Source organism: Hemicordylus capensis, chromosome 4 (assembly GCF_027244095.1).
Source record: "Hemicordylus capensis ecotype Gifberg chromosome 4, rHemCap1.1.pri, whole genome shotgun sequence".
In the NCBI taxonomy this organism is placed as follows: domain Eukaryota; kingdom Metazoa; phylum Chordata; class Lepidosauria; order Squamata; family Cordylidae; genus Hemicordylus; species Hemicordylus capensis.
Genome location: NC_069660.1, coordinates 71,457,995 through 71,472,994, shown reverse-complemented (window position 1 = coordinate 71,472,994; position 15,000 = coordinate 71,457,995). Strand labels below are relative to the sequence as shown.

The 15,000-nt window shown below is 43.7% G+C and overlaps 1 protein-coding gene across 6 annotated transcripts in view; it reads right to left on the bottom strand.

Moving 5' to 3' along the window:
* The window catches only part of CCND3 (cyclin D3), a 106,360-nt gene that overhangs the window by 8,793 nt on the left and 82,567 nt on the right, over positions 1-15,000 (bottom strand). For all 6 annotated transcript variants that reach the window (XM_053245302.1, XM_053245303.1, XM_053245306.1 and 3 more), the window contains 2 exons: positions 5,551-5,710; positions 3,892-4,034 (listed from right to left, as the gene is read on the bottom strand). In XM_053245302.1, coding sequence (XP_053101277.1) covers positions 3,892-4,034; positions 5,551-5,710 — 303 coding nt within the window. The remainder of the gene's footprint in view (positions 1-3,891; positions 4,035-5,550; positions 5,711-15,000) is intronic.

Below are 15,000 nucleotides of genomic sequence, written 5' to 3'. Positions count from 1 at the left end.
GTTACTACAGAGGACGAACTGGCTGAGAAGAAAACAGGTTCTCTTACACTCCTTAGAACTTGCACTGCAACCAACATCCCAGAGGCAACCAGAGAAACTGACTGCCAGTATTCTCAAACCCCTTATCTACACTCCACAACTTAATCAGCTCAATACCATCAAGAAGCCTAATCAACGTGATGGGGAGGGAGGGGACCTCTAACTGCATAGCAGCACAACCTCCTAGCCCGAAGGTATCCAGTCTTAAAGAACAGTGCCTCAGCAATGCCATTAACCATGACCCTCCATTTTGCACATGGAGAAGCATGAAGGCACAAGACACAAAGTATCCTAGCCCATCTCACACCACCAACACACACAACAACAAACAATCCAAGTCACAGCTTATAGTCCCTACCCACACAATGGTTAGGAGAAGCGAACTAAGCATGGTAGAAGGCTTAGCAAAGGATGCCATGGAAAAGGTACCCCCTCTGCTGGCGTCTCCTCCAAACTACAGTTCAGGAATTGAAGGGCCAAACTGTAGGTTATGGCAAGCCCGACTGGCACTTGCATCCTCCCAACAGCTGCCCCGTAGGGGCTGGAATCTGGACGGCTGTGTGGAGGGCTTTAACTCTTGGGGCTTCCCTTCTGGGCCAAACAGCAGCCACAGAGGTGAACTGGATCAGGATCATTACAGGAGCAAAGGGTTAAAAGCCCCTTCCCCTATGACATGGTCCCAATCAACATCCCTACACCCACAGCTGCTACTAAACATTTAAAAAAAAAATCAAACCCTGTGCGCACCAGTGCCAACTGCACACTTGTCATAATATGTACTCTGGCCTTAAGCTCAAAAGGCAGAAAAAGTGGGAAAGAAGCCACAACAAACTGGGCAGTGGAAAAGATCCCAACTGGGCAGACAAGCCGAAGGGTCTATATTAGGGCAGGCCACAGTCCCCTAGTGGCATCGGGCCCTGGCAACTTTTAAGTGCATCTAATCTTATTATGAGCTTTCATTTCTTGTAATCCTCTCCACCTCCCACCTGTTCTTCAGTGCTTTTAATCAACTGTGCTCACATGGCCAGCATTCAGCCTCAGCCTCATTCACAGTAGCAGCTTACAAGCAGCTGGCTGCAGGCAATTCAAAGGATCTAGGGCAAAAAGCCAAAGAAACCCAGCAAGACAACCTTCTGCTCCAGGACTGTCGGACAGTGATTATTGGAGGTACAATGCCACAGCCCCTTCTCAGCCTTCCAGTGTTTGCCAGGTAAGATAATATATACAGTCTCAGTGTCCCCCTCCTCTTTAATGCCTCTTTGGCACCAAGGAAAGGTCTTGGAAATACCAAGTGTATTGAGCTTTTCTGGACTCCATAGTTGCACCCAACAGGAATCTGACACTGGGCCACAGCAACAGATGCTGAGTGTATTTCAGTTAACTCCCATCCTCCCTTTGTTCAATCCAGTCTCTTAACACCTGTCCATTCAGGTGAAAGGATGCTTTTCAAAAGCCTTCTGTGTTCAAAAGACAAAATGGGAGCAACTGATTTGTGGCATCACACAAGCAGTCAGTGGAGAAGCCATCTGCACCGTGAAGCAATCTCTCCCTCAGTGCTAGGCCAGGAGTTGGGGAAACACAACTGAGCTTTAGAAAAATAATCAAGACTATGCAAATTCATGGCGACCTCCATTGACCAGAGAAGAGTGACAGGTACTCATTATGTTACTTGGTACCGAAGAATGAGCATTGGCTTGGGACTCAGAACAGAGCCACAAAGAATGGGGAGGAAGTCTGCAGACCAGAAGCCTCAGGCATCAGGGACCTATAGAGGCAGTTTCCCAGTGCCAGTCATACAATCTCTGCAGGCAGAGAAAGCCCATGGAGTTCTCTGTTTCTAGAGCATGCAACACTTCTGCACTGGACCGAAGTTTAAATAAGGATCAACAACTCTGGATACATGCCCCGATGAAAAAAGCTGCTGCATACAGAAATATCATGCCAAATAAACTAGTTAGTTTCTAAGATGTCAGAATATTTAGTTGTTATGTTTCTGCTGTCATAAGCTGCTATCATGCAGGAAATGAACTGGATCCTCACACCTTTCCCAAGGCAGGAAAATGAAGTCATGCACATGTGGCTCAACGTCACACCTTGACTCTCTGGATTTCCCCTGCTGCCTGGAGCTCCTTGTACCATCAGAGGGCTTTTCAGAAGGTTTCTCTTTCTAGACATTGCAGAGCAACTTTTTAGAGGGCAGAGGTGGTGGTGGGAAGGAGAGGCTGCAAAAGCCAAATGGGCAGTAGCTTCACATGCAGCTCTTGGGACCCTGCAACATTCTTACTGTGCTCAGGCTTGGGCTTAGTGACAACCCGTGCAACATTACTGGGCAGCATAACCAGAAAACTGCAGAGTTTGCCTGTTTCCAAAGTCTCAGAAAAAATCACATTAGGTCATTGAATAAACCTATGATTCTACTAACAGCATGTTTCTGTTTCTACAATAGGATGGCACCATCAAGAGCGCCACAAGATGGAGTAAAAAAAAGGAACTCACTTCTAAAATATCAAGTTGCTTGTCTCAAGCATACTTCTCTGACAGAGTGGACTTTTAAAAAAAAATTTAGGGATGAAGTCATTGACACGGCCTACATTAAGGAAATCTGAGCTTATTTCCTTATTCTGTCGTAGACCTTTTTGCTCTGTCCTAAGTATGTCCCATTCCCAGTTTATTTCTTGATACTATAATGGTCCCATCCTGCCTCACAGGTTTTCAGATACATGGCCCACATTTTCAAAGGAAATGCCTTGCATTACAAAATAGGCAGCACCTTCAGTCCTGGAAGCTGAATCAAGTCACCGGTTGGAGCCAGCGTTTCCCTGCACAATGGTTTCAGCAGAGATGCGAAGTGTTTTACATTTGTCATCATGTTGGTTTTGGCCCAATGTTCAAGCCTTTCAAAAGTGCTTTGAATCTTGATTCCATCTTCTAACATATTAGCTACCCCTTCCCGCTTTATATCATCTGCGTATCTGATAAGTGTCCCCTCTACTCCCATATAAGAACAGCCCTGCTGGATCGGGCAAAAGGCCCATCTAGTCCAACATCCTGTTTCACACAGTGGCCCACCAGATGCCTCTGGGGAGACCACAGGCAAAAGGTATGTGCATGCCCCTCTCCTGCTGTTGCTCCCCTGCAACTGGTATTGAGGCATCGTGTCTCTGAGGTTGGAGGTGGCCCACAGCCACCAGACTAGTAGCCAGTGATAGACCTGTCCTCCATAAATTTGTCTTAGCCCCTTTTAAAGCTATCCAAGCTGGTGGCTGTCACTACATCCCATGGCAAAGAATTCCATAGATTATGCACTGTGTGAAAAAGTCCTCCTCTTGTCAGTCCTAAATTTCCCAGCCTTCAGTTTCATTGGATGACTGCTGGTTCTAGTGTTGTGAGAGAGGGAGAAAAATTTCTCTCCACTCTCTCTACTCCATGCATAATTTTATACAACTCTATCATGTCTCCCCTTAGTTTAACTCTTAGAAAAGAGTTTCTCCTCTTTTCCAAAGTAAAGAGCCCCAGATGCTGTAGCCTTGCCTCATAAGGAAGGTGCTCCAGGCCCCTGATCATCCAAGTCATGTGTAAAAATGTTCAACAGCTCAGAGCCCAAGAGAGAGCCTCATGGTACTCCACTAGATATTTCTCCCCAGTTTGAAATTGAATCATAAACAGCACTCGCTGAGAACAATTGTTCAACCAGCTATGAATCCATCTAATAGTATTGTATAGCCCTCATATTATTATTGTGTCAATGAGGATATCATGGAAGACTTTCAATACTTTGCTGAAATCAGGACACAACATTTCCACAGCATTCCCATGATCTAATAAACTTGCTCCATCTGAGCGTATACTCACCACCTCTGTGCCAGTAATGCTAGCAAGAAGTTCCGTAAGCTCCTCGTCAGGAAAATCTTCAGATGAGGTAGAGAGGCCGTTGATTGCTGCTCCAATGCTACCCGTAGCAATCATGGATGGTGGGTACATAGCAAATGTGTAATCTATATATTCCAGAGGGAGGTTATGAGAGAAAAGAAAAGAGACACAAATTCCTTAGTTACTGCATCCAATAAAGGTATGATATCCAATCCTAGCGTAGAGCAGAGCCCTCATAGCTTTTAACAGGAATAATAGAATACATATTGGTTTATGATTATTGAGAAAATTTAAACATAAGCTGAATGGCTAATCTTTTTATATTTAAGAAACTGGTAGAGAAATTTAAAACAAACAAGATACAGATGCCTCACATTTAGTAAGATATACTAACTCTAAAACACATCATCATCATCCATCATTTTAAATTAAAATCTTTACACTCTTTACCTAACAGTTTGGCACATACCACAAAGATGCAGAAAAACTACTTTCCAAAGGCATATTATTGGAGGTATTCTAACATTAACACATATACCTGGGATCAGGCCTTCTCAGTTGTCACCCCTAGGAAGTGGTCCCTCTAATTTTTTTCCATCTCTGTGCAGAACGAGTTTTGTTCTGGGTGGCAGTAAGAAGGCAGTGCGTACAGACCTAGATTCAGAATGGGGCCTTCCTGATTCAATCCAAGTGGGATCTACATTAAACTGAGTGGACATCCAAAACCTTGTGAGTGTGCACACACCTTAGAGGGAGCAGTGCCCCTGGGTTGTGGAACGTGCTCCCCATGGATATAAAAGGATTATCTTCCTTGGCAGCCTTCAGGAGAACCTTAAAGACCCATCATTTTGGCCTGGCTTTTAATATCTAGTTTTAATTTTAATCTGGTTTAAATGATTTCTGATTTTAATTGTTCTATTATGTGTTTTTTAATTTTAATGTAAAGCACTCTGAGACACTTTAGGAAAGGCAGTATATAAATTGAATGAATGAATTAATATTCCAAGTGCACTTCTCTGTGTGACAGAACTACACGTTGATTTTGCATATATACAGCAAAATGTACAGCAAAACAAAATAAGTGAAAGTTTAAATTCCTTCCAAAAGAGAACTCAGGAATGATCCCACACCCATTTTGCATAGCCAATGGGACTTGCATTCCACAGTTCCACCTAGGGATGTGCACGGAACCAACCATGCCACCATTTTGGATAACATGTTGAACTACGGAGGCCCAAAGGGGATGAAGAACCGGCCCAACAGCCAGAGGGGGTGATTACGGAGGCCGGAGGGGGAAGGGGGAACCTCCATGGACCCCTCCGCCACCCCAAGGAACTCCTGCAAAGGGGAGAAAGGTTTTTATATATATATATATATATATATATATATATATATATATATATATAACAAAAATAAAAAATTGCGAACCCCCTGAACTGTCTGTGGGTGTGTGTGTTTCAGTTCGATGTTGGACCGAACCGGGGTCGAACCTGTTTGCACATCCCTAGCCCCACCCACCCTGCTCTCCATGGATACAGAATTTGTCTGCAAAGACAAATATTGTATTCATGGAGAGATTCTCGCTGTGACTAAGAATACTGTATACCCAGTGTAGGCCTTATTTTGCAACACAAACTATACCTGTAGCACACAATGCAATGAACGTCTGTGCATGTTTCTTCACCAAGTCCGCCTTTTGTTGGGGAAGTGGGAGCCGCTGGAGAATATGATCGAGGAAGTCATTTGCTATTACTGACACCAGGTCCCATTTTAGCTTCTCTAGGACTAAAAACTCCCAGTCCTGAATAGAAAAAGAGATTCTGTTATGGAAAACAAAAAGTGACTCCTCAAGCAGACAGATCAGCACAAACCAGGAGGCTTTAAAAGAAATACACAGTACATTATAGGACATCTAACTGACAAGGAAGCCAAGGATCTGCTTGGCTAAGTGCAGGACATGTGATAGAATGTGGAAACTGCTAATTTCCATAAAATCCTGTTTATATGAGATAGTATTTGGATGTTTTACAATTTTAAAATTTTATTTATGGTACTATCTGTTTATATGGCTTTTAGGTTTTGTTTGATTGGATTATAAGCCACCCTGAGATTTTATATAGGGCAATATATAAAAATGTGACAAACAAACAATCCCTGCAACAACTGTAGCTGTGGTCAAACCTTTGCCAGTAAGCCCTTTCCTACTGTTCCTAGTGAACAACAGCTAGAATGTAAGCAATCCACAGGCATTCATCCCTCTGTCTGCAAAGCAGGATATTTGCAAGGATAAGTAGAAAGGAAAACGATACAAGATCCATGCCACTGAGGCCTCCTCCAATCACCCTAAAAGGTCATAGCTGGGCATTCTACTGAAAATAAGGCATAAGGAACCATGGAATTCCTGACCATAACCTAGGTCCAGGGTGGAGCCCTTACATGATCATTAGCCAAAAGCAAACTTCAAGCCAACATTTGTCAGTAAACACAATGACAACATACTACAACGTGTTTTTTAAAGGGCCAAACCCACCACAAACATGCAGGACTCTGACCATTTTTAGGGTCAATGGGCTACATGCCGTGTAGTCTCCTCTCAATGCTAACATCCTTCCAGGGCTACTGTGCAATTTCAAAGGAAGCCCTGACGGTGTAGTGATGGGGCTGCTGTGGATGGAATGGCATTGTTGGAAAGGAGCACTGCACTGCTGCCTGGAAACACTTTAAAAGCATTCCATTGCAGCCCGTTGCTACACTGTCAGGGCTGCCTTTTTGGGGTTGCACAGCAGCCCCAGAGGGCCCTTAGCATGGACAGAAGACCATACAGAATGTAGCCCAATGTCAGGAAAGCAGCCTTTGCCTAAGGCGGCTTTCTGATTATCTCACCTTCCTCATGGTAGATAGAATAATAAGAGTGGTGAGATTGCACTTTGCTCAAAACAGAAAACATCCCCTTTCCTGAACTTTCCCCTGACACTTAATGGGCTCAGTTTGAGCCTTGTTGACACACACGCACAAATGGAGCATGAAGTTTTGCTTCCCCTTACTTCTGCATGGATTACTTCACATACTTTCCCCCAGAGCTTCCCTCTCAGAAAATGAACCACCCTGACACCCCAAATTCCCTAAATTGAAAAGCAATTTGGGGATTAAGCAGAAAAGCTGCTCAAAGGACAAGCGCTGGCATTACATGTCCATAAGAACGCAAGACAAGCCCTGCTGGATCAGGCCGAAGGCCTATCTAGTCCAGCATCCTGCTTCACACAGTGGCCCACCAGATGCCTCTGAGAAGCCCACAGGCAAGAGATGAGGGCATGCCCTCTTGCCTACTGCTACTGGTATTTAGAGGCATCGTACCTCTGAGGCTGGAGGTTCCCATCCCCTTACTCCTGCAGCTTCCCCTCTGAATGGATCTTCCTAATTTCCAAACTGTTTTTTGAACTCAAGGGATTTAAAGAGTAGGTTGACATTTGCTCTGAAGGAGAAATCCTACAGAAACAAAACTAACAAATACCAAACCCATATGTGAGACTTGTGTGTGATTCCCTTTGCATCCCAGCCAGGGCCCAGTAGTGCAATGCTATTTAGTGTACTAAATAGGCATGTCCTTTGTTTTTCTGGACTCCTCCACTCAGAGACTATAACTAGCAAGACTTTCTTTTACACACACACACACAAAAGTTATTTCACCGAACTTTAAGCTTAGTTTCAATTATGCAACTTCCTCTATAGCCCTGTTCCTCAACAGGCAGTCCTGTGGGCCACATCCGGTCTGTGGAGCCTCTCCAGCTGGCTGCCTGGTCCTTTCTGTCATCATTGCTTTCTCAATTTTCCTTGCTGCAGTTGGCGTAGTGCTTGACAAATCTCAGGCACCAGGGAGCCATGGCAACTGGAAATTTAACTGTCGCACCTAAGCTAGGATACACAGAGGTAGGGTTATTTAATGAAATCATCTTTTATCCCAGGCAGCCCTGTGTCTCAAGTATATTACTTGTAAAGGGGATAAAGAGAAGGCCATTCGCCTTCCCCCTCCACAACATCCGTCCCTATGCCTGGCAATTTTGTCAAGTGTCAACTGTCCAGCTCCTAAATTGTTTGTTTAGTTTTTTGATCCAAAGGAATTTGGATCAAGGCCTGATTTAGTGGCTGCCACTTGCCCAGACCTAGCTTCTTCTTCTTCTTGGTCATACTACAAATACATGTACATGAATATGCATCGTCATAAGGAAACACAGAGCCAGGACACCATGGCACCAGAGGCCATTAGAAGGAGCAGATACAATGAACAGGTAATAGACTTCAGAGTGGAAGAACGTCAAGGTCACCAGATGTTGGTGGACTACAACCTCCATCATCCCCAGCCATAATCACCTTCACCCATGGTGCCTGAGGATGGTGGGAGTTCAACATCTTGGGGCGTAAGTTAAAAAACCCCTGTATTAGAGGATGGGTTGGCCCATCTACTATTTAATTAGCAACTTTAATAAACAAGTTTAAGGCAGATCTACAGAGATTCAAGCAGTTCTGGGACAGGTGTGTATTATTTCCTAAACCCCCTTTCTTCAGTTTTGTGTGGAACAGCTTCCTGTTTGTACAGAGTTGTTCACTTCCTTCAGATCCTTCCCTAAGGGACCTTATCTGAAAGCACGTTCTCTACTTGCCCCTCTCTTTCTGTACAATTTACCATGCCTCGCACCTGCAGCAAACAAGTAAGTCATTTTTCTTTTGCTTCATTGACATTCAGAGGTGCCAAGTGGATTTTCTGGGCCCAGCCAGAAATGTCCTACCACCCACGATTGGTGGATTACTGCCTCCTCTCACAGTGAGCAAAGCACACTGAGTAGGGGTTTTTTTTTGCCCCCTCCCATTTTGCTGTCCAAGCTCTCTTCTCATGGGCTACCTTGCCAGGCCCCTGTTGTCTCTGGGCCCAGTATGAGAGGTTCTGTTCCCCCCACATTGGCAACCCTGTTTACATTTGTGTAGCTCAAACTGTTTAACTTGGAGGGATTTAGGAAGACAAATCTGGGAACTCCTATCCTACATATTGCTCCTGCTCCTGAATAGATGCCACCCATTTTGCATGTGTTCATCTGTGTGTCCAGCCCTCAAATTTCACTTTGAAGCCCAAGCCAAGTTTCATTTGAAAGCCCGCAAATTTATTTTATCTTTGTGATCTCCAGAACAAATGATCTCAGACTGGAAGTTTAAGATCTGTTTGGTATTCTGTAATCCCTGTCAGCTCAAACTGTGATCCAAGAGTCAAGCTGGTCTCTTTTCTAACTGAGAGACATGTGGTGTAACAAAGAGGCGACTGGCTCAAATTTATCTCCTGTAACATCAACATGAGCTCATGATGAGATTGTACAATTCAGTTGGTAGTAGGCTGGTCTGTGGTCAATGCCCAAAGCAGAGTCAAAAGTAGTTTCTATTCTGGCTTTGGCAGCACTAGGAGAGAGAGAGAAGTGTCTTAGGCTCATTAGTGTTTAAAGTTCTCATTCAGAACATGCCCCAAAGCAGCTCTAATGATGTAATTTTATAGTGTGCTGCTTTTTGAATAAGATCCCCTCTTTACCTCAAAAGTTGTCTCCAAGCACCAAATTGAGAGCACAATCAAAGGCAAAAGGGCAACCGCCAATGACACAGTTTAGCCGCCCAACCCACTCAGCAGCCAATGTAGGTCAGTAAAATGATCAGGAGAAAAGGAGTCCATTTGCAAATAGGAGACTTTAGTTAAATGTGCACTGTTGCCTCTCCTATTAAGGATCGGAGCTCAAGGAGATACAATCCTTGATGGAACCTGGAACAACTTCAAGCAGGGGCCTTCATATCCTAGCTACAGTAGCAGCCACTTTACCAAGTTGAGAAAAGTGTATGCACTGGGTGCTGAATGAGGTGGTAGCATTCTGAAGAGATAAAGTGAATGACACCAGTTTAGTCTGCTCATACCAGGTGCCATTTTTGAATGCTCCCCAACACTGAATGTTCCTAGCAAATGAAAAATCAGTATAGCAAGGACAAAAGATTTTATGCCAGCTCTCTCTTTCTGCTATGCAAATTATCCACTTGCATGAAATCCTTTTGTTACACAGGGGAACATTAAAAAATATGACCCCCTACTTTGGAGTCTGAACCGGAACAGTCCATTTTACCACTTCATGACCATGGACGTTTATGAAGAGCTAACATAGGCTTGAGAGATCTCTAAAGGTATGCTGATGACACCCAGATCAACTTCTCCATGTCAACATCATCAGGAGATGGCATAACTTCCCTAAATGCTTGCCTGGTAGCAGCAATGGGCTGGAGGAGGGAGAATAAACTGAGAATGAATCCAGATAAGACAGAGGCACTTATTGTGCAGGGTCAGAACTCCAGAAACGATTTTGATCTACTTGTTCCAGATGGGGTCATACTTCCCCAAAAGGAACAGGTTCGCAATCTGGGAGTACTTCTGGATCTACACCTCTCCCTGGTATCTCAGGTTGAGGCGGTGGCCAGAGGGGCTTTCTATCAACTTCAGCTGATACGCCAGCTGCGTCTCAAGATGAGCGGCCTCAAAACAGTGGTGCATATGCTGCTAACCTCCAGACTTGACTTCTGCAATGCACTCTATGTGGGGCTGCCTTTGTACATAGTCCAGAAACTCCAATCAGTACAGAATGCAGCGGCCAGGTTGGTCTCTGGGTCATCTCAGAGAGACCATATCACTCCTTTACTGACAGAGCTACACTGGCCGCCAATAGGTTTCCGGGCAAAATACAAAGTGCTGGTTATAACCTATAAAGCCCTAAATGGCTTGGGCCCTGGGTATTTAAGACAGCGTCTTCTTCACTATGACCCCCACCACCCATTGAGAGGTCTGGAGAGGTCTGTCTCCAGTTGCCACCAGCTCAGCAACTTCTTCAACTTCTTCAAAGAGCCTTCTCGGTTGCTGCCCCGAGATTGTGAAATGCACTCCCTACTGAAATATGACCCTCCCCATCTCTGGCAATTTTAAAAAAGCATTTGAAAATCCACCTCTTCACCCAAGCTTTTCCAGCGTTTTAAATGTTTTAGGTTTTAGTCTGTTTTTGACTTTTATATTGTCTAAATTGTTATAAGTTTTGTGTGTGTTTTAACTTGTTTTATGTTATTGGTAACCGCCCAGAGATGAGAGTTTGTGGAAGTACACAAATTTGATAAATAAATAAATAAGTACGTAAGTAAGTAAGTAATAATTTTAAAAAACCAGGGTATGTTGGGAAGATTCTGCTGGTTGCAAGGCCCTGCATGCTGGTGTAGCAGCTGAGGAGACACAGACTCTAGTATCTATGGTGTAGTCTGGAACTTCTTAAAGAACAAGATCCCAAGCTCTGAGCAGACCAGATGGTTAATGAATGAACTCTGAAAGGAGATCCCATCAAGCAAGAGACCTTGTGACCTGCTGACACTAAATGCTCTCTCTGACCATCTTTGCAGCTAAATGTGCATGCAGCAAATTAGTTCAATGAAAAAGTGCAAGGCAACTTAGATAATACCCATGGACGGAAACCCAGCTTCCTTCAAGAGGATAAACTTCTTGTTGCATCATTTCCTTCTACTAAGAATAACCTGATCATGATTTTGAGTGCTGTGCTGGTGTCAAGCAGGCATCCTCTTCTACAAGAGGAAACTGATCTGCTAGGAAAGTGAGACGACTTTCCTTCCAGGAGTCAGCAGGGAGCTGGCTTGATGCTACATTCTGATAAGTAGCCAGGATGTAGCCATTGTCCAAGCATTGATGAAGACGCTCTCTCTTTCCTCTCCCTGGATCACTCTCACTGCCCAGTTGTGAAAGAAGAGAAGCATGGGGCATTATTAGCACACAGGAGGGAAATAGCAACTCTGCGGTTGTGTAAGTGAAGTATTAACACTCTCAATCCCAGAGGCAGATGCCATCCAGCATTACTCACTGCATGGTACAGAGAGGAAGTGGACTGCTGTAGCAGCATTCAACATAACATGTGAATGACTGTACCTGTGTAAGATATGTACCTAGGTACACTGTACACTCGTTGTACAAGTGTTGAACATAAGGTGCGAATGGGCCTAATGTCTTTGCACTTTTAGAGGAAGAAAGAGAGGGGCAAGGGCTTGACTCAGTGTGTGTGCGCACACATGCACATGCTGCATGTACAACACCTGCAGAATAGGATTGATCAAGTCTGTTATCTCTCAATCCCATATTATCAAGTTCTGTTAACAAGCTCACAGAATATAATTAGGAGTTATGATTAACGTTCATGATGGTATCTTTGACCTAGGTTCTTGTTTTATTGTGGTGTTTTTTAAAAAAATTAAAATCCATTTTTAAAAAAACAATTGAAATTTTAAAAATCTGATTTTAAAATTATTTTTGAAATAATCATTGATTTTTATCAATCCTGTTGCTAATGGGTGCAAACGGATAAGCAGACCTAATTGTTGTACTCAGGTTCCTACTGCCTCTGCAGCATGCTCCAGGTTCAGACTGGGATAAAGAGCGATCATCCGTCTGATCTCAAGATGAATTCCAGCTGCCAAAAGAAAAGAACTGTTTCCATGGCACATCTTAACCTTAGATGTCTCACAAGTAGATGTTATTGCCATTCTTTATTATTATTAGAAGACAAGAGTTGGAAAGGACCCTGGGTCCGAACCTTTTTAAACAAATGCGAGGGCTCTGGGTACCTCTGTGATCCCATCAAGTACCCCTAGAGATACTAGTACTCTTGGTTGGGAACCCATTCCAATACAACCCCCAGCTCAGTGCCTAAATTGACATCCCACCCCACTCCACTTGTGTAGATCTTATGGACATGCAGTAAACTCCTGGCTTTTTGGTCAAGTAAAGCATCTTGCATATGTCAAACAGGGAGGTACATGGAAGTAAAGGAGATTCCTTTGCATTTGCATAAAATACATCATCTCTCTATTCTCACCCACATATTATGCTTCATCTTCCAGCATCAAAGAATAAGGGTCATCCAGAAATTATCTTATTCACCTCCTTCTAAAAGAAATCCCAGGCAAATGATGATTAACTTGATTTTAGTTCACCAAACAAACTCTCTGAAAGAATGTTTGGTATACTGACATGCAGAATGAATTTATATATATGTAATTTATAATTTATGTATGTGTGTATGTAAATTTAGGGTTCTTTTATTGAGTGTCCCTTAAAAATAATCTTGCTTAAAATGATCCCTGAATGTGCTAACAAGCACATTAAAATTCATATACGTAATCTCTTAAAACAGAAACCATTACTAGACTAGAATCCAAATCTATGTAAGAGAACGAAAGTGGGGGGGGGGATTTGTGATTTTTCAAGCATTATAAATGTCACTGTAGGCTATCTATCATATGTTGTGCAGATTATGAATACTGAGACTCAGTCAAACAACAAGTGTTGACTCAATGTACGGCAGCTGTGAAAAAGGCCAATTCCACCCTAGGGATCATTAGGAAGGGGATTGAAAATAAAACTGCTAATATGATAATGCCCTTATACAAAACTATGGTGCAGCCACACTTGGGAGTACTGTGTACAGTTCTGGTCACATCTAAAGAAGAACATTGTAGAACTGGAAAAAGTGCAGAAGAAGGCAACCAAGATGATCAGTGGCCTAGAGCACCTTCCTTGTGAGGCAAGGCTACAACACCTGGAGCATTTTAGTTTAGAAAAAAGATGACTGCGGGGAGACTTGATAGAGGTCTATAAAATAATGCATGGTGTAGGGAAAGTGGATAAATGTTTCACCCTCTCGCATAACACTAGAACCAGGGATCATCCCATGAAATTTATTGCCAGGAAATGTAGGACCAACAAACGGAGGTACTTTTTCACACAATGAATAATCAACTTGTGGAATTCTTTGCCGCAAAATATGGTGACAGCCAACAACCTGGATAGCTTGCAGGGGCGTATCTAGGGTGGGGCAGGCAGGGCATGTGCCCCGGGCGCCACATGAGGGGGCGTGCCATTTTTTAAAATTTTTTAAAAAATTTAAATGTCTGCCAAAAACCAAATGGCCACCGTGCATGCGCAAATGCCAGGCCTCACAGAGGCCATTTGAGCATGGTGGCCATTTTGTTTTCAGCGGCCATTTAAAAAAATAAAAATAAAAAAAATAGAGAGAGAGAGAGAGAGAGAGAGAGAGAGAGAGAGAAAATGGCCACTGCACATGCTCAAATGGTCCCTGTGATGCCCTAGAGGCCAGAAGTGGGAGGGGGAACCTTTGCAGACCCCCCCCACGGCCTTTAGGAAGCCCCCCGAAAGGGCTACAGGTTAATTTTTTTAAAAAAAATAATTAATATAATATGTCACTGAACACATATTCAGATTGGCACTATGTACAGAGAATCAGGGCTTGTGAATACTGAGCTGAAGCTTATGAGCTAGGATTGTATTCATTTGCTCTTACATTGCTTCTTGTGATAAGTGAGTTAAATGTGATGTCTTAATATTATGGCTATTAATGGTGAGTTTGAATCAGTGTGAAATCCTTAGTATTAAGGCCCACTGGGAGTTTCTTGCTCTCTTTCTCTCATTTTAACTGTCATTCTGAAATACTAGAATATACTCCAAGCAGTGACCCAGTTTACTCTGCAATCCTTTAATAATTTTCAGGGTATCTGGGAAAAGTCAAATTCTCCATTTATTTCTAAAACTTATGGAATAGTGATGCTACAATACATAGTAGAGAATTAGACAGGCACTTATGTTTAGTTTTCCAAGTATACCTCCACATAGTATTTGGGTATTTCATGAGCCCCAGCATACTGTTTTCTAGGGATGTGCACGGAACCGCGGCGGGGCGGTTCAGCACGGGTGTGTGTGTAGCTTTAAGGGGGGGGGTAGTACTTAACCCCCCCTGCTGCTCTTCCCCCTCCGGTGCTGGCGCTTTTCCAAACGTTCTTGGGGCGGCAGAGTTCCTCCCTGCCGCCCCTGCCCCCGTCGTTGTCCTAGCTAGCTTAAAAGCAGGAAGAGCTGGTGGCGCGCATGCACCCTTCGCGGTGTGCGCACTTGTGTCCGCCACTGGCGCGCGCTCGCTGTATATGTTACGCTGTGCGCGACAGAGACGAGCGCATGCG